At 38.6% G+C, this 23,206-nt stretch overlaps 1 protein-coding gene across 4 annotated transcripts in view; it reads right to left on the bottom strand.

Moving 5' to 3' along the window:
- Positions 1 to 2,073: 2,073 nt before the first annotated feature.
- The window catches only part of nsun3 (NOP2/Sun RNA methyltransferase 3), a 62,122-nt gene continuing 40,989 nt past the window's right edge, over positions 2,074 to 23,206 (bottom strand). The window contains exons 5-8 of one of the 4 annotated variants that reach the window (XR_010964394.1): positions 21,848 to 21,969; positions 10,080 to 10,353; positions 8,950 to 9,021; positions 2,074 to 8,858 (exon numbers count right to left, since the gene is read on the bottom strand). Coding sequence is in view for 3 of the 4 variants with exons in the window: in XM_067992837.1 (XP_067848938.1) it covers positions 3,883 to 5,328 (1,446 nt within the window). In the remaining variant the exon portion in view is untranslated. The other 3 variants (XM_067992839.1, XM_067992838.1, XM_067992837.1) reach the window with 3 other exon arrangements.

The raw sequence follows: 23,206 nt of genomic DNA, 5'->3' as shown, positions 1-23,206 counted from the left end.
GAGCACTAAGTGGGCGGGGTGTCTGCAGCACCCGTCTGGTGACGTGGGTGAGGGGCACAAACCATTTTCAGATTTGTGCCTCATTTCCATAGAATGGGTGAACTGTCAGCATTTCTCATACTGGGTATTGCCAGCTCACCCATGGGGATGGAGTGAATTCAAGCAGGTGTGATGCCATTTGTAGACAGCCTCTTAAAGGGAGGTGCACTTTGCCTATGTTGGAGAATACAGTCACAATGAGTACTGCAAGGCCCTCCAAGATTGTCAGACTTTGCCATGGAACGCCTTATTGAAGAGGTCAGAAAGAGGTCCTGTTTGATGGGAGAACGGTGCCATGGTAAATAGCCTGGCACCTGTGGGCAATGGGGCATCCATTATGGAGCTAGTGGTGAGAGCTCTGATAGCTTAGATGGAAGCTCAGAACGCTGCCACTCAGGCTCTGGATTCCACTCTCTCCTGCAACTTTCTAAGCTTGAAAGAAAGCATGGGTGGGGTTTTCAAACCATTTCATCACCACCACACTCTTGCAGCGCAGTGGGAGTGCAGAGATGCAGCTCAATGCAAGTGGTAGTGGCACCATTGGAGAGGCATATGCTGTCTTTTCTCAAGATGACAGCCTCCCAATTCCCCACCACCCCCTCAACCAGTGCCCATCCCTATACCAGAAAGCTGGCTGGACTAGACTGTCCTAGCCAAAGCAGAGATGCTGCAGTCTGCAGTCAGACCCTCTCAGGTCCGAGCTCCTCGAGGCCTTCCACGATGGCCTTCTCAAGTGGCTCCTTGGATGAACAGCATCCTTACACTGTCAGTGTTGTAGCCACTGGGGTGGCATATTGTAAGAGTAGGCAGAAGAGCACCTAAGACAGGCACTAGTGGTTTGGACCAGGTGACCCATTAGTTTTTGTACGTTTACTGGCAATTTGAAATCAGTTTTTGAATGATTCTTGTGCTGTTTCTTTGGATTAGTGTTTGTTGGTCATGCCATGTGATGTGATATAAATACCTGTGCTGATATTTGAGTTGAGGGTAGTGCAAAGTGACTAATGTTGCTTATGCTACCTGCTGCAGCCTGGAACGACCCTGAGGTATAGAAATATGCTTGGAGAGTAGGGTACCCATCAGTGCAACTTCAATTCCATGGCTTTGGTCCAGACAGCCCATTTTAAATTGTAAACTTTTTGTTTTCACTCTGATGATTTTACATTTTTCTGCTCCCCAATCTTCAGCAAAGTCACATCTATAGGATGAACTGAACCCATATATTATTATATATTGATAATTAAAAATACTTAAGGGTCATAAAATAGCATACTTAAAGGATGACACTGTGGCAACCTGGTTTATTAAAATAGGCATACTTGGAAGTTAACAGTCCTAAAATAGCAGACATGTCTGCATACTTTCCAAAAGTTAAATTAAAATTCATAATGTTCAAACATATAAATCCTTCTTGTGAACCTACATAATGGTATCATGCTTCACATTACTCCAGAGCTACTGAAACAAAGTAACTACTGTATTAAGCCTGAACATGGCCATATTGAACATTAAGTCTACAACTGAATTTGGTAGATAATATTTCATCTATTTATAGCTTTGAGAGAATGTGAAATTCTTCAAAAGAGATTTTGCTAAGGTTTTTACATAGTGAAGAGATTGGGCACCTTGTGTGCTGTTTGGAACATTAGAAAGTGACAATTATTTTTTTGTACACAGTAGGTTTAACTTCAGGATAATATGCAGGTTGGCAATATAATTGGTCTTATTTAAAAGTGAAAGAGACTACTAGAAAAATTCAAGCTGGTCCTTTTTGTTAGTGAAATGAAAATGAGATTGCAGAAATGTCATTATCGTCTTAGGCGTGTTACTTCTTTTCATACATGAAAACTTCCATCTTTCCAAGGGTTTCTGGCAAGAAGAAACAGTGTGACGGTGACGGTGATAGTGACAGTTTCATTAAAGAAAGAATTATCCAATAAGACACTGGGACTGTATTTCACAAAAAGGTTTGACACACATACACACAAAATAAACATTAAACCTGCAGTAATGGCTGCGATGTATTGAGGCAAATCATGTATAAATCACAAAGACTTTTAATATCATAATGCTGGTAATTATAGTACACAAACAGAAAAAAAGAGCATTCTTTGGTTAAAAAGAGATTACATTGCAGCTGAAAAAAAGTATCGGAGCTGTAGCTGCACAAAACAAACAAGCTGATTTCTATAGTTGCTAAACCAACCTCAAACAAAATTACAATCAAGTCATGACAAAATATATTTTAGCCAATTCACAGAAAATATCCCAAGTTAATTCTTCTAATTCAAGGATACTCTTTTCTAAAATATGCTAAGATTCAAGATGATATTAAAATAAAGGATATGTTTTGGTCTTAAAGCATCTTTATTTGTAACAAAGTACATTTGTGAAACAATTTTGTTAGTAGCTTTGCAAATTATATTATAGTTATCAAAATAAATATGCAATGAAAGAGACAAACAAACAATCACAATCATTCAAAGTTTTCAATATCATTTAAAGACACATTCCTTATCCACCCGGAGCCATGTAATCTCCTGGGTGTTTTTTTCTGAAATTGGTTATGAGGCGTATATTGAGAGAGAGTAGGGCAAGCTTTAATTTGCATCTAACCTTGCTGTACCTCATTTGGGAGTGCTTGTCACTGGCACCATGTGCCTGAATTGGAAAAGTGTTCAAATCACCCTGATGAGCGCAGAATTTATCCCCCACCAAAGAGTACATGCATTATTCATATTTGTAATATTAAGGACACTTCTATGAACTGCAAATTACCGTTTCTGGATTTTAAACATTTAACTTTTAGTAAGTCAGTTGATCTGCAGTGCTATTACTTGTAGAGGATACATTGTGCTATAACATAGGGCCATTAAGCTTCAACAGCAGTCATCCCTTTATAGCCTCAATATTCTCCCACCTCCTCATATGTAGCAGTGTGTTTGTCTATCCGTCCGTCTGTCTCTCGCTCTTTCTCCACCACTTCCCCATCTCCAATCTGCCCCCAGTCAAGAAAGTCTGTCATCTGTCTGCCTCTCCCTCCATCTATTCCCCCTTCAAGAAGAACTCTGTCAAGCTGAGTTGCTGAGAACAGGCAGGGCCTAGGAAGGAGTTCGCTTGGTGGAGGGGAGAGGAGGAGAAATAGAGACTGAAAATAGCTGTTGAAAATTATAGTACAGTGGCCTTTAGCTGGAAAAATTGATACTAAAGCAAAACTTTGGTAGCCTCCAGCCCATTACAATTATGACCGGATTTAACTGATTGGTGATTGGGCTCCGTAACATCTCACACCTCGTTAGTTAATGATCCTGTTAGTGAAATACGATAAAATGACAGATACAGGACCTTTAGAATCATAGAATCATAGAAGTTTACAACATGGAAACAGGCCCTTCGGCCCAACAAGTCCATGTCGCCCAGTTTATACCACTAAGTTAGTCCCAATTGCCTGCACTTGGCCCATATCCCTCTATACCCATCTTACCCATGTAACTGTCCAAATGGTTTTTAAAAGACAAAATTGTACCCGCCTCTACTACTGCCTCTGGCAGCTCGTTCCAGACACTCACCACCCTTTGAGTGAAAAAATTGCCCCTCTGGACCCTTTTGTTTCTCTCCCCTCTCACCTTAAATCTATGCCCCCTCGTTATAGACTCCCCTACCTTTGGGAAAAGATTTTGACTATCTACCTTATCTATGCCCCTCATTATTTTATAGACTTCTGTAAGATCACCCCTAAACCTCCTACTCTCCAGGGAAAAAAGTCTCAGTCTATCCAACCTCTCCCTATAAGTCAAACCATCAAGTCCCTGTAGCATCTCGTAAATCTTTTCTGCACTCTTTCTAGTTTAATAATATCCTTTCTATAACAGGGTGACCAGGCCTTACTAATGTCTTGTACAACTTCAACAAGACATCCCAACTCCTGTATTCAATGTTCTGACCAATGAAATCAAGCACGCTGAATGCCTTCTTCACCACCCTATCCACCTGAGACTCCACTTTCAAGGAGCTATGAACCTGTACTCCTAGATCTCTTTGTTCTATAACTCTCCCCAACGCCCTACCATTAACGGAGTAGGTCCTGGCCCGATTCGATCTACCAAAATGCATCACCTCACATTTATCTAAATTAAACTCCATCTGCCATTCATCGGCCCACTGGCCCAATTTATCAAGATCCCGTTGCAATCCTAGATAACCTTCTTCACTGTCCACAATGCCACCAATCTTGGTGTCATCTGCAAACTTACTAACCATTCCTCCTAAATTCTCATCCAAATCATTAATATAAATAACAAATAACAGCGGACCCAGCACCGATCCCTGAGGCACACCGCTGGTCACAGGCCTCCAGTTTGAAAAACAACCCTCTACAACCACCTTCTGTCTTCTGTCGTCAATCCAATTTTGTATCCAATTGGCTACCTCACCTTGGATCCCGTGAGATTTAACCTTATGTAACAACCTACCATGCGGTACCTTGTCAAAGGCTTTGCTGAAGTCCATGTAGACCACGTCTACTGCACAGCCCTCATCTATCTTCTTGGTTACCCCTTCAAAAAACTCAATCAAATTCGTGAGACATGATTTTCCTCTCACAAAACCATGCTGACTGTTCCTAATCAGTCCCTGCCTCTCCAAATGCCCGTAGATTCTGTCTCTCAGAATACCCTCTAACAACTTACCCACTACAGATGTCAGGCTCACCGGTCTGTAGTTCCCAGGCTTTTCCCTGCCGCCCTTCTTAAACAAAGGCACAACATTTGCTACCCTCCAATCTTCAGGCACCTCACCTGTAGCTGTCGATGATTCAAATATCTCTGCTAGGGGACCTGCAATTTCCTTCCTAACCTCCCATAACGTCCTGGGATACGTTTCATCAGGTCCCGGAGATTTATCTACCTTGATGCACGTTAAGACGTCCAGCACCTCCCTCTCTGTAATATGTACACTCCTCAAGACATCACTATTTATTTCCCCAAGTTCCCTAACATCCATGCCTTGCTCAACCGTAAATACCAATGTGAAATATTCATTCAGGATCTCACCCATCTCTTGTGGTCCCGCACATAGATGACCTTGTTGATCCTTAAGAGGCCCTACTCTCTCCCTAGTTACTCTTTTGCCCTTTATGTATTTGTAGAAGCTCTTTGGATTCTCCTTTGCCTTATCTGCCAAAGAAATCTCATGTCCCTTTTTTGCCCTCCTGATTTCTCTCAACTCTACTCCGGCAATCTCTATACTCTTCAAGGGATCCACTTGATCCCAGCTGCCTATGCATGTCATATGCCTCCTTCTTCTTTTTGACTAGGGCCTCAATCTCCCGAGTCATCCAAGGTTCCCTACTTCTACCAGCTTTGCCCTTCACTTTATAAGGAATGTGCTTACCCTGAATCCTGGTTAACACACTTTTGAAAGCCTCCCACTTACCAGACGTCCCTTTGCCTGCCAACAGACTCTCCCAATCAACTTCTGAAAGTTCCTGTCAAATACCATCAAAATTGGCCTTTCCCCAATTTAGAATTTTAACTTTTGGGCCAGACCTATCATTCTCCATAGCTATCTTAAAACTAATGGAATTATGATCACTGGTCCCAAAGTGATCCCTCACTAACACTTCTGTCACCTGCCCTTCCTTATTTCCCAAGAGGAGGTCAAGTTTTGCCCCCTCTCTAGTCGGGCCATCCACATACTGAATGAGGAATTCCTCCTGAGTACACTCAACAAATTTCTCTCCATCCAAGCCCCTAATGCTATGGCTGTCCCAGTCAATGTTGGGAAAGTTAAAGCCCCTACTATTACCACCCTATTTTTCTTGCAGCTGTCTGTAATCTCCTTACATATTTGCTCCTCAATTTCCCGTTGACTATTTGGGGGTCTGTAGTACAATCCTATCAAAGTGATCTCTCCCTTCTTATTTTTCAGTTCTACCCATATAGACTCAGTGGGCAAACCCTCGGATATATCCCCTCTCACTACTGCCGTGATGTTCTCCCTAATCAAGAACGCAACTCCCCCTCCTGTCTTACCTCCTGCTCTATCTTTCCTATAGCATCTGTACCCTAGAACATTGAGCTGCCAGTCCTGCCCCTCCCTTAGCCATGTTTCAGTAATAGCTATAACATCCCAGTCCCATGTACCCATCCATGCCCTGAGTTCATCTGCCTTGCCCATCAGACTTCTTGCATTGAAATAAATGCAGTTTAATCTAGACTTCCCTTGGTCTTTGCCCTGCTTTCTCAGACCATCTGTCCGGTCATGTTTTGTACACTCTCCCTTACTGCCTTTTGTTTCTGTCACCACTTTACTTCCCACTGACTTTCTGCATCGGTTCCCATCCCCCTGCCATATTAGTTTAAACCCTCCCCAACAGCACTAGCAAACACTCCCCCTAGGACATTGGTTCCAGTCCTGCCCAGATGCAGACCGTCCAATTTGTACTGGTCCCACCTTTGCTATAAGAAGAAAAAAAGTTTTAGATAGATATATTATGTAGTAACATTACATCAAAAAAATACATGGTGCTTTGTTTTATGAAGAGCAAGTGTTTTTCAGAACATTGTTGCCTTTAGTAATTGTATAAAGTGAACCTGGACTTGCACAGTGGTGCTTGCCCTATCCACCTCACGATACATCTCTGACAATGTAGCCTCAGTCTCAAACTCCAAAGAGCACTCTCCACTGTTCTTAGTGACATTTCCATTTTCATGCTTTTGAGAGCTGACGTTCCAGAACTAAGGTAGTTTGTGCTGTGAAGTTTTATTCACAGAGGACTAATCTGAAGCTGCCACTGCTCGTTCCATTTCAACTACTAGCAGCTGCTGAAGAGAGTGATATTTTCGTTTATTCTCACTTACTGGGTTTGACTACAGGTCATCTGAGGTGAAGGACTGTGCATAGTATGGCCGCTATAAGCTGCGGGGTCATGACCAGGGATATCAATCTGTAAACGACAGCAGAAAACTTTGGCCCAGAAATTGCTTAAAAAATAACGGTGCACTCAACAGCGCTCACCGTTGTTAATGGTGAAATCGAGGAGCAAATTCCGGCGTTCGCACATGCGCAAATGCGGAATTCTGGGAATTGCTCCTCCTGGTTTGCCAGCGATATGACAGCTTCAAATTAAAGGGATATTGTCAGCTGGAATCAGTGAAAACAATGGACCAGCTCCAACTTGCTTTTCTGCCCAGATAGAAAGTAACTAATATCGCCACAAAACAGGTATACTTAAAAATACCAGGTCTAAATTAAGTTTTAAAAGCGCAGCAAGTCTTAACAACTGACAAACAACTAAAAATTAACTTTTAAAAACGTGAAGTCTCATTACTCCTTATTTTAATAGTTTTTGGTCATTAAAAACATTTTTTTTAAAATTAAAATTTTTTTAAAAACTTTTCCCTTCTGCATCTTATTCAATTATTTTTTACCCTCTCTTTTTTCACTCTATAACTGTTCTTACAAATGATTTTAATATTCTACCTTTCACTTCCTGGATTTCACATTCCAGCTTGCAGAAAATGTTCACAGCGTGTCAAAAATGTTGCAATCTGATTGGTCAAGGGGAGAGAGTCATCCTCTCGCTTCTCCCATGGGTCCTAGCTTTTGCTGGAGCTAACCCTGGGCTCTTCTCTGCTTCCTATTAAAGGGAAGTGCACCCAGTAAAAACCGCGGTCAGTTAGTGGGTTAGTATAAATTTATGGAGCGGTGAGCACTGTTGGTTCGTCACTCCGACCAATTTCTGGGCCTATGCTGAAAATTTGCACAATGCATAAAGCATCAAAACACACTAGATGGACCAACAGGTCTTTTCCTGTCCAACATTTTTGTATGTTCGTATGTACATGAGGATAATATTTTCATTTCTTACACCAGCTATCCTGTTGCCCAAGTGAGATTGGCAATTCAGTGGCAGTTTTGCATCTTTAGCCCCTGATCATTCCACTAGATATTGGACTAAACATATTCAAACTAATATGACATAGGATTATTATATCCAACAAAGTGTTAAACTTTCATTCTTATGGTTCAGCTCCAACACAGCATTACACTTTCATACTTATGATTCAGCTGCAACCCATTCCTGGATTATTTTGTTTTTAACTGGCTTGGTAATACAGGTTATGGAACTGGTTGGGCACTGTTCATAATGACTTCCTGTACACAATAAAAGTTATCAATATCTGCATGCATCAATGGTTGGGAGTCTTTGCGAAGCATTTTTGTACAAATTTTCAGTATCATTTAAAATTTACAGTGATAAAAGCTTTCTTTTTAATATCTGGCAAGGAAGAGATGTGCTTATGTTTGATACTACTACAATGACCCCCATGCTCAAGGTAAGCCAGAGGATACACTGCTGCAAAGAGCAGATGCTGCAATTTGGGACTGGAAAAGGGGAGCACATCTACGCTGAAAACATTTGCAAAGAATTTTGTAAGACATTGCCCCAGAGACAGTGAAGTATGTGTTTTTGATTGGTTTTTGGGAAATAAATAAGTGATATTTTTACTCACTGCAGGCAGTTAAATAAATGTGTTGCTGGCCAGGAAAAAGAAAAGCCTTTTACTTTGATTGTCCACTTGTTTAATACTTTTTTTGGCAAACGTCAAAGAATTTAAAAAATGTAATCTAATTTGCATCTTTCCTTTGTCACCAGATAACTTTTCAACAGTATATAGCATTACCAAAAAGATCTGCTTAAATGTATGTTCACATTTAAGCTTTTCATTCCGAGCCTCCTTCCAAATTTGAATAATGGTACAGTCCTTCCAGAACATGTCACCGTTTAGATTAATCTTTGCTGATTATTTTGAGTTCTGTAACATAAATAAAATAAATTCAGGTAGTGTAATCATTTAGAATACAGGATTACAAAATACAAAGACCCTTCCTTAGAGTCATAACCACCTGAAAGTTTTCTTCTCTGCAGTATCTGTGTTCAGCTCTCTTTCTGTACTTGCAGAAGACAGTTTTTGAATTCTGGATAAACATATGAAGATTTTTAAAAATGCCGTCGTTGTACGCATTTAAAATACATTACAAAACGAAGACCCCCCTCTGACTCATTGCCGTCCGAGACCTTCCCCATTCGGCAGTTTTCTCCTTAGCAATACCTGTGTTTGGTTTTCTTACTGTACTTGCCAACTGTAGTTGGAGGAAATTAGCTAGTATATAGTATTCTCAGTTTTTACTTGCAAAAGTGGGGTTCACACTTTAACCTTGCTCTGATGTTTTATACAAACAAAAATAAAATCCAGTTACTTTCTCTGTCCTAAAATAGTTTCCCTGGAGAACAAATGGGAGGATTTGTCCTTAGTATTCCCATTTTTACAGCAGAATGAGTAATAGGCAGGGTTTACAAACAGCAAGTCTTAGCATGCAACATGAATGGCCAATTTTGCTGCCAATCATCTTTAAATAAATTCTGTGAGTTGTAGGCACAAATACATACTGAGAGCTATAGGCTGCTACCTTGTTGAGTCTCTTTAACTGAGAATGATGGTTCTGGTGACCCCCATGAACTCATTCTCAGGCTTCTCAGACAGGCACAGGCCTCCAACAAAACACAGTTGGAGGTATTTCAAGCACAGAAAATTCTATTATGCCATCTTTACATAATTATTTCTAATGCTGATTTATTTATTTGGTTACAATAAGCATCTCTGTCTTTTCCTTTTGATAAAGTGCTCTGCCCACAAGGGGGGAATAAAAAAAATGCACAACAAGTATATTAAGGTGCCGAGTACAGTTACAAAGCATAAATTATGACTTATGCCATTTAATCAGCAGCATATTAGATTCAAAACTTCTTAGAGGTAAAGTGTTCATAATTTCCACATATATCTATTCTAACCATTCTCACAGCTAAATCTTTCATGCATTTGAACAATATCTGAGCTTTAAAATTTGTGCAACTCACAACTGCAAAGTAAATTAACTTATGGAAACTGTACTCATAAGTATGTATAAAGAACCAAGGAAGTTGAGCCTGATACAATCACAATCATCATACATATGTCTATTTTTTGAAATCGTACCTGAATTGCAAGTCAGTGCAACTTCCACAATTTGCTGACATACATAGGACCCCAAGTTTTACCCCTTTCTGGCACGATTAACAGTCCATACTGTACACCTTCAGCAAATGTGAAGTTATGAGAGAGGGAACATGCCAATTCTGTTAAATCCGCAGCCTGAATGTTGTCACAAGAATTCAGGAGAGAGGCCACAACATCATCATTTTCTGCTTGAGACAGCGTGCATGTAGAATAAACTACTGTACCTCCAGGACGCAATGCCTCAATAGCTGACCTGCAAGTCACCAGTAAAGACACAGTTAGGTCACTTCCATCAGACGCAAAAGAGCAAGTTGAAAAATGGACCTTGTTTATTTTTGTAACTAGACAGCAAAGTAACTTTTGATAATACATTATCTCTATGGAACAGGACTTTTTATATTGGCTTCAAGTTGTGCCATGGTGCACCCCCAATCAATCAATCTGGGGTGCAGTTACAATGTCAAGCAATGGACAATGTTTCTGGAACAAGCGATGGTCCCTTGTGGAAACAAATATGACTTTTTAATATCAAGCGAACTTTGATTCTGTATTAGTAATAGCTAGGAAACACAGAAGAAAAAATTCTCAGTTCACTTAAACTTTCTTCTCAAAGTGGAGATAGTACTGGGCATCCCACAGCACATAGAAATGATTAGTTTTTACAGCTGAGCATTTCTAACAGCTGCCTACTGAAGTACTCCATCAAAAAAAAACCATTTGTGGGTTCAATTCCTCTGTGCACTATTTTTAGAGCACCCTTTTACTACATTTGCATAAATTTCTCTCAACACTATTTTAATACAGACATTAAACTATTTAAAATAAACAGGTTAAAATAAACTGGTTGACTACATGAAATACATGAATTTAAGGAAATGAATTAACAGATGAACTAAAAATAGCACAGGGGGAGAATTAAATCAATTGATAGTTATACAAATGTTTATATATGCACACACATAAAATATTCTTTTAGATCAATTTTAGGTCAGTCTTTCGGTAAAGCTCAGGCGGGCTTGTCAATGCTATTTTTCAACCCGGCTCATTCTCTCATGGCTCCCCAATTGCATGGCTAGCGTCACTATTATTAGATACAAATGGGACTATATTTCAAAATCATTTTATCAATCTTAAGATATTTCATAGAATCATAGAATGATACAGCACAGTAGGAGGCCATTTGGCCCATCGCACCTGTGCTGGCTAAAATTTCTTGAAGCAATAGTTCTGTTAGACCTATATCAGTTTAGAACATAACTTAATGCACACACAGCTAAGATTGACATCCCAAATCAGGCATTCTGAGATGGTAACATATCTTGCTGGCATGTAAAATATCAACCTGATGGAAAAGGAGCTTTCCACTTAAGCTTTATGCTCAATTAACTCCATTCCCTAATTTAATTTATAACATTATCAGTAGAGTGATAACCATCTGAAAAGACTTTAAAAGTTAACAACATTACAAGAGACTGTGGCATTTGGCAGTTTGTAGTGCACACCTGTCCAAATAAATCTTATTTTGTGCAATTCTAAAATATGGTGTGCTTGTACTAAATGGGTTACGGGAATCATGAGTTCCTGAAAAAGATAGCAACCATTAAGTCAATAAAGAGCGAGCTGATTCAATAAGGATATGACATTATGGATCGAAAACTAGTTTCCAGTAAAGGGTGACTGCCTCAGCATCACTGTTAGACAGTTAGCAGCATGAAGGCATGGCTGCCTCACAGGTCACAAATTATCAGGTGAAACAAAGCAAATGAATGTTCTTCAAGCAGCAGTGGGATAGGAAAGGTTACTTTGAAATTCAAAATACCAATTTAATTTCAAATAAAGCACGTGGCAGCGGATGCAAGTTCATTTTAGTGCATTTTTGATAATCTGATAAATGATGTGCATGAATGGTCAAACAGTTTTCTAACTACATACTATATACAGTCCTTGTATCAGAGTGCTTGGGAGACTCTATCGCACTATTTCATCATTGTACCTCTAATGTAAAACAGAACCGTTCTACGTAATATATATTTAGTGCAGCATGATCATTTCCTAGTGGGCGTGCTTGTAAAGTATATACGATTTCATGAAAAATGTACTTGTTCTATTTTGACCACACTGTGTGCCATTTTCATTGATTTCAATAGCTTCTAATTCTCTAGTTTTTTTTTAATGGATATTTCAGTTGGACACAAAACAAAAAAAAACACAAACAGATGCTGATAAGTGGCAAATAATTCAGTACCTCATTAGGCATCAGATGAAATTGAAAGCAGTTTCTAAAATGGTGTATTGCACCTGCAGCTTTTGACTAATAATAGAAAGCAGACACTGAACAGTACATGCTGTAGCACTATCACAACAACACTAATTCAGTGTTGTTGAATAGTTGATATATTGTTTGGTTAAATGGTCAATTATTCAATCAATCAGAAAAGGATTCAAACAAATGGAAATAGTTTCTATTTGGTGTATTTTTCAATATAAAATTTCCATCTTCGAATAGACAACTGGTCAATGGCTGCCCTGGCCACTGAGGTTCCCTCATCCGTTCTCAATTTGTTGTCTACTATATTTGACCACACATCCACTACTTATATACAAGTACAAAAAAACTCTACTTTTGATGATTATTGTCAGTCATCATCACTTTAGTGGACCAGTCACAGATCTGTGAATATAGCTGGAAATGACAGTAGACAGTATCCAATTTGCCAAATATAAAGTTGGATGTACAATGTTCATATCTATTTTAACTTGTGTAATAGTTATACACATCATTGTATACCTGCTCATTGGTTTGTAGTTACTTTAAAATAATTTGACCACAATGAACATAAGCTAGTTTTTGGTTATTTTCATCTCCACTAATTATTTAGTAATAAAAGTTATTTGAGCTATATCAACAGTGCCACCTAATGGCAAAGGGTAGAATTTGCAAGCAAGTAGCAACCAATTAAAACTTATTTGATCTGAGCACAGAATCCAAATTCATAATGCCCTGGAATATGCGCCAAAAATAACAGAGAGCCGAATAGCGCTCACCGTTATTCAAGGGCAAATGGAAGAGCAACTTCCGGCGAGTGCACATGTGCAGTCAAACGCTCAAATCCGGAAGATGCTCTACGAGATCCCCTGCTCGTTTGAAAGCTGCGCGGGAAGGACAGCTTGCCAGCTGGATCCCCGTTGGAATGAATGGGCCAGCGCCAAGTTCCTCTCCGGCCCAGTTGAAAATGAACTAATCTACACAGAAAAAGATACGCTCAGTTTTTTAGGTCTAAGCTAACTTTTAACGGCATGGTAAGTCTTAATGACTGCCAAACAACTGAAAATTAACTTTAAAAAATGTGGAGTCTCAGTCCTTCCGATTTCAATTGTTGTTGGACATTTAAAATAAAACATTTTACATTTTTAAACATTTTTTCTATCTTTTATCTCTGTCTTTTAATTCAAATTCTTTACCCTCTCTTTATTTCGCTTTGTCTAACTGATTTCACATTGAATTTACTCTTCTAGTTTACACTTCCTAGTTCTCATACTGCGCAGCTTGTCAAGGATGCTTCAATCTGATTGGTTGAGGGGACAGACAGTTCCTTGCCCCGCTCACACAGCTCACAGATGCCCGGGTGAGGACGCTGCACTTTTCTCAGCTCCACATTACAACATGTTGGCACCCAGAAGCCCATGGATAGTTTGTGGGTAAATTTAAATCTAACGAGTGGCAGGCGCTGTTCATTCGCCGCTCAGCGCAAAATCCGGGCCAATATTTATCACTCACTCTAATTATACACTATGAATTCCTGATCCAGTTACTCAGTAGAGCTGAGAGGTGCAATCATAATTCAAACATTACATTTTACCCACTCACATTTTCAATTCTCTTCATACAGAATATTGATTATGCATCTAACATCACTTAAAAGACAACATGAAATGTTAGAAGTCTCACCATTTCCCCCATATTAGCACCTCCATGTAAATCATTTCTGTCAATCTATTTATACAGTAATGTGTGGTATGCTTCCTGTAATCTCATTTCAGTTGAATAAATGTGCAAATTAGATGAGATGTAAATTGGCAATTTATTCACTGGAGCAGCAAAGAAATTTTGATGTGACTATAAGGCCGAGTATAACATTTATTGGCTGTTATTCTATAAAGTGAAGGCATATAATAATGCAGTTTGATGAATGCACAAAATAATCCACAAGAGATGTAGGCTATTGATTATAAACTAGTGTCACAAATGAACTGTTGTGCATATTGCACCAACATAATCAATTCTACCAGGTGCAGGTTTAAGAATTAAAGACAAAATATTTTGGGAAATTATACATTTAAGACAACACAGTGGACTTAGGTTGCAGAATGCTGAACATTATTTCATGCCATAATTCTTCTTACAATGACCTTCCAACCCTCAACCATACTGTCAGTAGAGGCACCAAATGGAAACCAGGCATCTTTCCATACAAAGAAACACCATAAAACAAATCAGAGGGAGAGTTATGCTGTGAGCTACTTTTGCATATACCTAGAGTAGCAATGAAACACGCCTGCGATTGGACTATGTTCCCACCCTCTTGGCTAGAAAATGGAGCATGACCAAGTATCACATTTCAAAATGTCTACCTATTTAGCCTGGAAGGGATTTTGGGATTGAACTCTATTTTGATGTTGCTATAAAGTTAAATTCAGTACACACGGGGTTAAATCCCAGAAACTTACAAGTTATCTGGGATATGGATTGGGTCCATTAGCTGGCGTGTCAGATGAAGTAGTTAACAGAATTGCATATATTCATAGTAGCATATCAGTTTGAGACAATGTGGGTGGGAGATTCTGTGGCAGGTTTGAGGCTGGAACACTCAAAGGCAAAAAATAATTTCAGCAATACTGACTTGTAAGGTGATGTAGGCCCCCATCACAAGGGCAAAGTTTGCATAATTTATTATTTTAATGTTAAAAGCAGCAGCAGGGAATTGTTTGAAATGCGCTGGGAAACTATATTCTGTTCATTCATATATTTCATGTAAAAATAAATTACTTTGTTGGTCCTCAGTGGTCAGCCTTCAAAAAGCTAGGAAAACGCACATGAGGGCATGTGTGAGGACACAATATTCAGTACCCCAGGTCATACTATTGCTTAGCTATGTATTGGGCAGTAAAACTATACTCCTGATGGTAGGGCATGTGGGGTCTACTTACAGGAGTGACCACTGTCACTGAACCTAAGAGTATATCTTGTGCGGATGCAAAGTTTGTAACATCTACAGAGAGAGAGCCTATAATGCTGAAAGCATAAGGGGAGTAACTCAAACACTTGGTCATATGGAAGTGTTACATCTCGGATCACTGTATAGTGAGGTGCTGCTTTTGACATGTCAGTCACTTTAGTTTGCAAAGATAACCATTCAAAACTACACAACTAGTTATCTCACTGCACAGAAATACCCATACTATATAAATGTAAGGAACTGATTTTAATTCAACTTTATTAAACGCAACATTTGAACATCCTCTTCAGCTGGAAGAGCAGGACATTCTGAGATAAAAACTTCTCAATCATTGCACATTGAATGCTTCTTTGTATAGGGAAAGATAGCACTCTGCAATATTATTTTTCTTTCTCATCAGATGAAGGCCAGCCAGCAAAGCCTTACTGCGAAATGACTTACCTTGCCTGCAGAGGATAAGTGAGTTCAACTGTCAGTCATTGGTGAGATTCAAACTTAGGATCCTTTGAATGGAGTAGATTTTTATCTTTACTGCCTGGGCAGCAACCTGGCCGGACGGATTGCCCACCCTTTAGAGAACCCATCTGATTTTCATTCCTATGTTAGTTCAGCATTGTACCATCACGCCTTTAGATGCCTTATCTATATTAAAAGCCAATCTATTGTTTCTGTTAGCCTAAAAGATATTGCATTCAACTGACCTGCACAACAATCCTAAATGCTATTAAGGGAGAGTCTGCACCACATTCTGGTGTCTATTATTCACCCATATTTCTGTGTGTTATGGTTTATAACTGCTAGATACAGAAGCCTGGTAGCAGCTTGTTATGTGGAACCACTCTTTACTGTGAAATCATGAAGTTCCAATCCATTGAATTTAGAGGAAACAAAAAGAAAATGGCCATTCAACCCATTACTTCCCTAAACCTTGTGTAATTAGTTCTTTCGTGGACCCTGTCCAACTCATTTAATCATTTGAGTTAGGAGTCTACAAAATTTCTCTCCCTAGCTTCCAAACCTCCAGAATACCTATCTAACCCTCGGGCCTATAAATTCCATCTTCGACTGATTGTTTCATATGGCATGACATGTCAATAGTTTCAGCAGATAATGAGTTCTGTACAGTATTTGATTATCTCTATTTATTTTCCTTTATATAACCTTTAACTTCTTAACTAACTATTTATCCAGCTCCCTTTTCAAGCAAATTAACTGACCCAACATTAACTGTTTATTATTCAACAAATTACATTTCTATAACACTCATTACATACAAGGTGATGGATAGCACACAGACACCGAGCAGGGTGACAACGGGAAGAGGGTCGGAAGGGGGCAAAAGCACAAAGGCAATGGTCTTAAGAAGATTTTTGAAAGCAGGGAAGGGGTACTAAGGCAAAGAAGCTGAGGAGTTCCAGATGGCAGAGTCAAGGCTGAAGCCTCAGGCTTTGGCTGAAGGGATGGCCATCCATAGTGGGGAAGAGAACAAAAAAATATACTGGTGTTGGAGAACAGGATGAGGAAAATGTAGACATTAGTGTGGGGTAAGACTGCCATGACATTCTGGATGAGCTTTACTTTGTGGATGGTGGAAGCAGGAGGACGGGCAAGCAGAACTTTGCAGGCAGTGATTAACACATTAATTGGGGGTTTGGCAGCGAAAAGACAGAGATGGGGTGGAGCCAGGCAATGTTGCACTGAAAGAAAGTGGTTTTAATGATGGATCAGATGTGAAGTAGGAAGCAGAGCTTGGACTTAAGCACTAAGCCCAGGTTTTGCATCTTTGGGCTAAGTCCAGGAAAGTAGATAAAGTTGAAGCTGAAGATGAGTAGGTGTTTGCAGGAGTTGGAGGAGACAGTTTTGGTTTTGACAAGATTTAGTTGAAGAACTTTTGGCTTATCCAAATATTGGGAAAAGATGGAGGAGAAATTCTAATATCAAGTTTCATTTGACATGTGTCCTCTAATTCTGGCCAAATTATATATTTTGCTTACATCTGTATTATCAATACCCACCAATCTCCTCTTTCCTGCTGAACTGACTGTCCAACCAAGCACTCAATGTACATTAATGAAGTATTAATATTGTACAAGATACTTACCCAAGTGTTTTTGTCAGGTATTACTTTGCAATACATATAAATGTAATATGACATATATATATATATATATATATATTAAACTGAAATGCCACCTGTGCTTACTAAAATAAAATCTTTAAAACCAAATCCTTCCAAAACTGGAAAGACTGAAAGTTAAGGATATTTTAGACAAACTGGTCCGAAGATGTTTGTAAATTTGAGGTGCTAATGTACAAGTAGGACATAAGGTACAATTGATCAGATATGTGATGACAAACCAGTCAATATGCTTTCTAGAGGTTTAGGCCTCTACACTGCAAATTGCATTCCAGCTAGCTTCTAGTGAAGTTATTCTGCAATCTTTAAATTTGCTGCTAGTAACATCTTCAGTCAGAATGCAATGCAATGCATCGCATCGCTGGCACTGTCATCAGAACATTGCTTGAAGCTGTGCACAAGCTATTAGTTTGTCATTTTATTCCCCAGCATACTTCAAAATATTCTTCAATAACAAATAACTATAACCCATATCCACCACCCTGGTTAAACACTACAAACTGTGGCACATTTAAATGATTAAAAATACGATACTTTGAGAAATTTCAAGAATATATTCAGAAATAAAATTAAAAGGTTCTGTTTTTCACTTGTCACAATTAGCTTATTTCCCCATCATAATAGTTTTACAAAAACTGTCAGTTCTTTGTTGTGTTCCATATGTTTTCTTCACCATCTTTATTCAATTGAAGTCTTTAATGACAATTTAATGATTTAAGTTTGTGGCTTTTGTTAGACAAACTAAGTAATAGGTATTGCTCAAAGGAAGTATTCCTGTCGAGCTTGATATAATGCACAATTAGTTAATTGATAATAGCTGAGTGCAGCTCCAGGGCGGTTATCAATTAGCTAATTGTACATTTCTATCAATAATAACTGCAGGCGGATTTACGTGCCAAGTATTTTGTAAACATTAACTTCAGTCTACTAACGATATATAGATTTACAAAATGAAGCAGCAGGTTTGGTCTGTTCCATTTTCTTTCCATATCGAGGGTGAGTGCCAACCCTGAATATAGTGCTGTTTGAAAAGTCATGTCACGTCAGTTCCATTTGGGAAAACCTCTGGGGATTAGAGAAAAGAGACTCATGTGCAAAAAAATGTATTGTAAAATAGATATGCACGTGTGATATATATTTAAAACTTTTTTTGTGAAATTTTGTGCTCAAGGTGAAGAATGTCATTACATGTTGCACCCAGCGTCAACATCATGCACTCCCAGGTTACATTTAATATGGATTAAGTATAGTGCAGGCTTCTTCATTCTATCTTTATTTTTAAAAAAGTTTAATCCAAGTAAAAGTGAAGATTACATTTTCTAGAAGACAAATTAGGGAAGGGGAAATTGAAGGCAATTAGAAAAACTCATCAAAACTTTTTTACACATTTATTTACTGTAGTTTTATGACTACTTGCCACTGGAAACAAAAACCATTTACCCCTGCACAAAGTTGTCAAAAACAAATTGCATTTATATAGCACTCCTCACATGAAGGAACACCTCAGAGTGCTTCCAAGCTAATGAGATGGACACCAAGCAGGAAAAGGAGGAAATTTATGGGGGAAAAAGGGAGACTGAAGGCAACGTCAAAGGCATTAGTTTCATAGAGGTTTTTGAAGATAGGGAGGGAAGTAGCAAGTGAAGTGGCTTTAGGAAAGAATTCCAGAGGACCACAGCATAGTGAGTGAATGATTGGCCTTCAATAGTGCAGCAGAAGAGAAGGAAATAATCAACAAGTAATTTGGAACCAGAGGAGTAGAGCATGTGAGTAAAGATATATGGTTGGATAAGATCGCTCAAGTAGGTTGGAGGAAGGAGAGAGTGGGATCTAAAGCAGAGGCTAAAGATCCAGAAATCAAGTGCTGAGGTACAGGAAGCCAGAGGAGCTTTGTAAAGACATGGGGTAATGGGTGTGAAGGACTTCCTGCTGAAGTGGGAATGGGCCATGGAGTTATGAATTCACTGTAGTTTATGAAGGAGGTGCTTTCAAAGAGAGAGTTGGAGAAATCGATCCTTGAAGTGATGATGAGATGGATTAGGATTTTGACAGCAACTGAAGGAACGTGGGTAGGCAGGCAGGCAATGTTCTGCTTGTGGATGAATGCTATCTTGAAGGACCAGATGTGGAGTACAAAATTCATCTGAGGTCAAACAGGATGTGGATAAACCTTGTTAGGGTTCATTGTGTATTTTCCCTGCTCACAAATGACTGGGCAAGTTGAAGCTCAGGTAGATGGATTCATTGTTGGGTGAAACAATAGGCTGCCAGTAGCTAGCAGCTAAGAGCAGCAAGAAACTAGGGCTCCATGATGGGAGTTCTGTGTGTCAGAGCTAGTTTCAGTGAATAATGATGAAATCAATGTGGAGCAAGTGTGATCAAAGGTCAGCTAAAATCAATTAGAATACTGAACAGTGAATTGATATTGCATTATATCTATTTTGTAATTATGTGAAAAAATTTATCAATGTAATTTTTAATACCAATTTATTAACCTAAAAATAAGCTTAAAAAGTAGTATCGCATAAAGAAACCCATACATGTAATTTATAATACAATTATGAAGATTGCAAATGAACCCATTAGTCACATTATAAACAGAGTACACTTGCTTGTCACACCATCCAAAACATCATACCAATGACCAAAATGTTTCTATTCTATCATTCAATACTTAATTTCCTCTTTTAATTTAAACTCTTTAATCATTAAAATATTTAATATCATAAATATTTTTAAAATTAGAGAATTGTAAGAGATTTCTTGATAAATTTGTTCACAATGTTGCAAATAACCAGAGGTCTATGTTTCTAGAATTCTAATAAAAAAAAAAGCTTTACAGGTAACCATTGTGGCATGCATAGATAAAAGTTAAAAGTCACCAACAGGTGAATTCGCTCATCTGAGCCAAAATATTTACATCATGTCCATATTGAAAAGGTGTACAAAAATGCAACTGTGGATACTTACTGTAAAAATGTTGCTACAAAACCTAACACATTCTCATTAGAAAGCATCAGAGGCTTTCATTCCACTAAAAAACAACGTTGCTGCTTGTTGCTAAAGACCTCGCCACAGCCATTTTTCACAAGTAAGTTGCTTTACATATTGCTGTTTAGTTCTTTTCTTATTTCATCTCATTCCAATCACACAATTTAAACTTCATATTGCAGTTGTTTTATAATCAGTAACTGATTAAAGTACTGTAATTAAAGTAAGAAATAATCAAAATCTGCCTCTCCCTGGCGATTACATGGATTTGGGGAGGTAGGGAGTGGCCGTATCGTGATGCATAAGGCATCACAACTACATGGCACAGGTTTGATGGACCATTTGGTCTTTTCCTGTCATTTTCGTATTCTATAAAAAGTGGTCAGCTAAAGAGTACATAAAGTGCCAAGAACAATAATGAAAATCATTATACTATAGTGCTTCTAGAGATATTTTTGGGATAAAGTGACTTTCCCCCATCTGAAAGAATATACTGGAATTAAAGCAGCAGTATAATTACAGAGCATATATAATAATCAATGCAATGCAATCAAATAGAATTTATCATCATCCATTTTGGCAGAAATTTTTAAACTTGAACTCCACATACAGTTCTGAGAATTAAAATCAATATAAAAATCAAATTTAAGAAAGTATAATTGAACAAAAAGAAAAAGAGGCATGAGAAATAAATGCAATAGGTTATATGATAGAAATAATAAACTGCATCATTTAGTACTTGTGAATAATACTCCTACAGACTAAATTAAGACAAACAACATATGGATAAATAATAATCTATCTACTGTGTGGATTGATGCTGTATGATCTTCTGAAAGCAAAATGAGAGCAAATAGTCTGGGCAGGCCATTATCTCAGAGTGAGATCTTAAGTAAGGTTAAGACTGGCTTCTGGTTTATCATAGGAACATAGGAATTGCCAGATGAAAAAAGATGACAGTCCATCTAATTTGCCTTCTACCATCCTGGTAGTCACATGATACAATGATAATCGAGATGTTGACTAATTACAGCAATCAATCTCTATCAATTAGTCTACAACAGATGCAGAAATGACACAAGGAAAACCCTAGTGGTGGAGAGTTTTGGGAACCATAGGTCCAAAGTCACCTTTTTCCTCCCAAGCATCCTACACTTACCACATATCTTGTCTCAAATTACCCATAAACTGTTTCCCAAAATTTTATTTTCTGAAGAAATCTATCTAATTTACATTTGAATGAATCAATACCAACTGCTTCCACCATCTCCCTAGGGAGTCTGTTCCATAGACTGACCACTCGCTCACTGAAATATTGGACAATTATTCCATTTAAAATGTAAAACACGAACAGATGGGCTTTAACGTTTTTCCTCTCATACCTGAGTAATTGCCTCTGCAAAACTGGTAGATTAGGCCTGTGTGTAATCCTCATGCAAGCCTGAAGGACATCAGAGGAGAACAGCCAACTTCGGTCATTTGAACATGGTGTGTCCACTAGCACCTAAGAGAGCAAAACAACCTGGTAAGAAAATAGAAGAGCTACCCAAAAAAATGGACAAGTCCAGGTGACAGAGAGTCTTTTATTAATATCTCCTTCTCTTCCCACTTTAAAGTCAACTTGGCTCAGTTGTCAGCCCTTAACCCAAGTCATTGCTGGTTTCAAGCCTTATTATAAACTTTAGCACATAATCTAGGCTTCAGTACATTATCAAAAGGTGCCAGTTTTCGGCTGAGATGTTTACCTGATATACATTCGCCTGAACAGGCAGATGGGACATCATCCCATGGCACAATGCCATGGGATCATATACAATCTTTAACCAATACCTCCAAAAATAAATTGTCATCCATTCATTTGCTGTTTGTGAGATTTCACTGTGCACAAACTGTCTGCAGTGTTTACCTATATAACAGTAACTGCACTTCAAAAAAGTAATCCATTAGTTGTAAAGAACATTGGAACACACTGAAGATATGATGAGGCACTTCATTTTCTTCCTTTTACAAAGTAATTGTATGTTGCGGAATTGGTAACCACCCCAAAAAAATGCTATGAAAACTGCTACCCAAACAAGAATTATTTCTAACTGCAGAGTTGCTGAAAAGGTAAATGAACAGTGAGATTCACAATTCTGACGTCATAAGCACTACTTCAAGGTGCCCTGGGATGAAATGTGTCTGGAGATGTCAAAAAGTGAACACGGTGACCCTAATAAAGAGATACATCATAGACAAAGCTGGGATACCTACTGGACCCACTGAAGAAAACTAACTGTCTGGAAACAGCAGGGGATACAACCTCAGGCAAAAAGAGAGTTTGGAGGAGCAATTTCAAATCCATCTCACAAACAATGAAGCATCTATTCAGAAGAAGTTCTAAGAGTTACAAGTGTGTAAACATTTGGAAACTCACTATTTGGTTAAACTCATTTTTGACCTGCTGTTGTTCACAGGCTGTCTCGTTGGGAAAATGATAAAGATTTTTTTTCTCACTTGAACTCAGCAATCACTTGAGACGTGCAGCATGACACAATATCCCCACAGGCACAAGTGCCATTGCTAATGTGGCTTATACATATGGGCACAGTACAACCTCTGAGTGCTGGACTCAACATATCCCTTGAGATAAAGCCCAGCAGTCTGATTACCGAGTTTCAGTATTTAAGCTTTTTAAGACAACAAATGTAGGAAAAGGACAATCTCTCAGGGCAGGGAATGGTTGTATCTAGATCATCAGT

The sequence above is a fragment of the Heptranchias perlo genome, chromosome 11, assembly GCF_035084215.1.
Source record: "Heptranchias perlo isolate sHepPer1 chromosome 11, sHepPer1.hap1, whole genome shotgun sequence".
Taxonomy (NCBI): domain Eukaryota; kingdom Metazoa; phylum Chordata; class Chondrichthyes; order Hexanchiformes; family Hexanchidae; genus Heptranchias; species Heptranchias perlo.
This window is presented reverse-complemented; position numbering and strand designations above follow the sequence as displayed.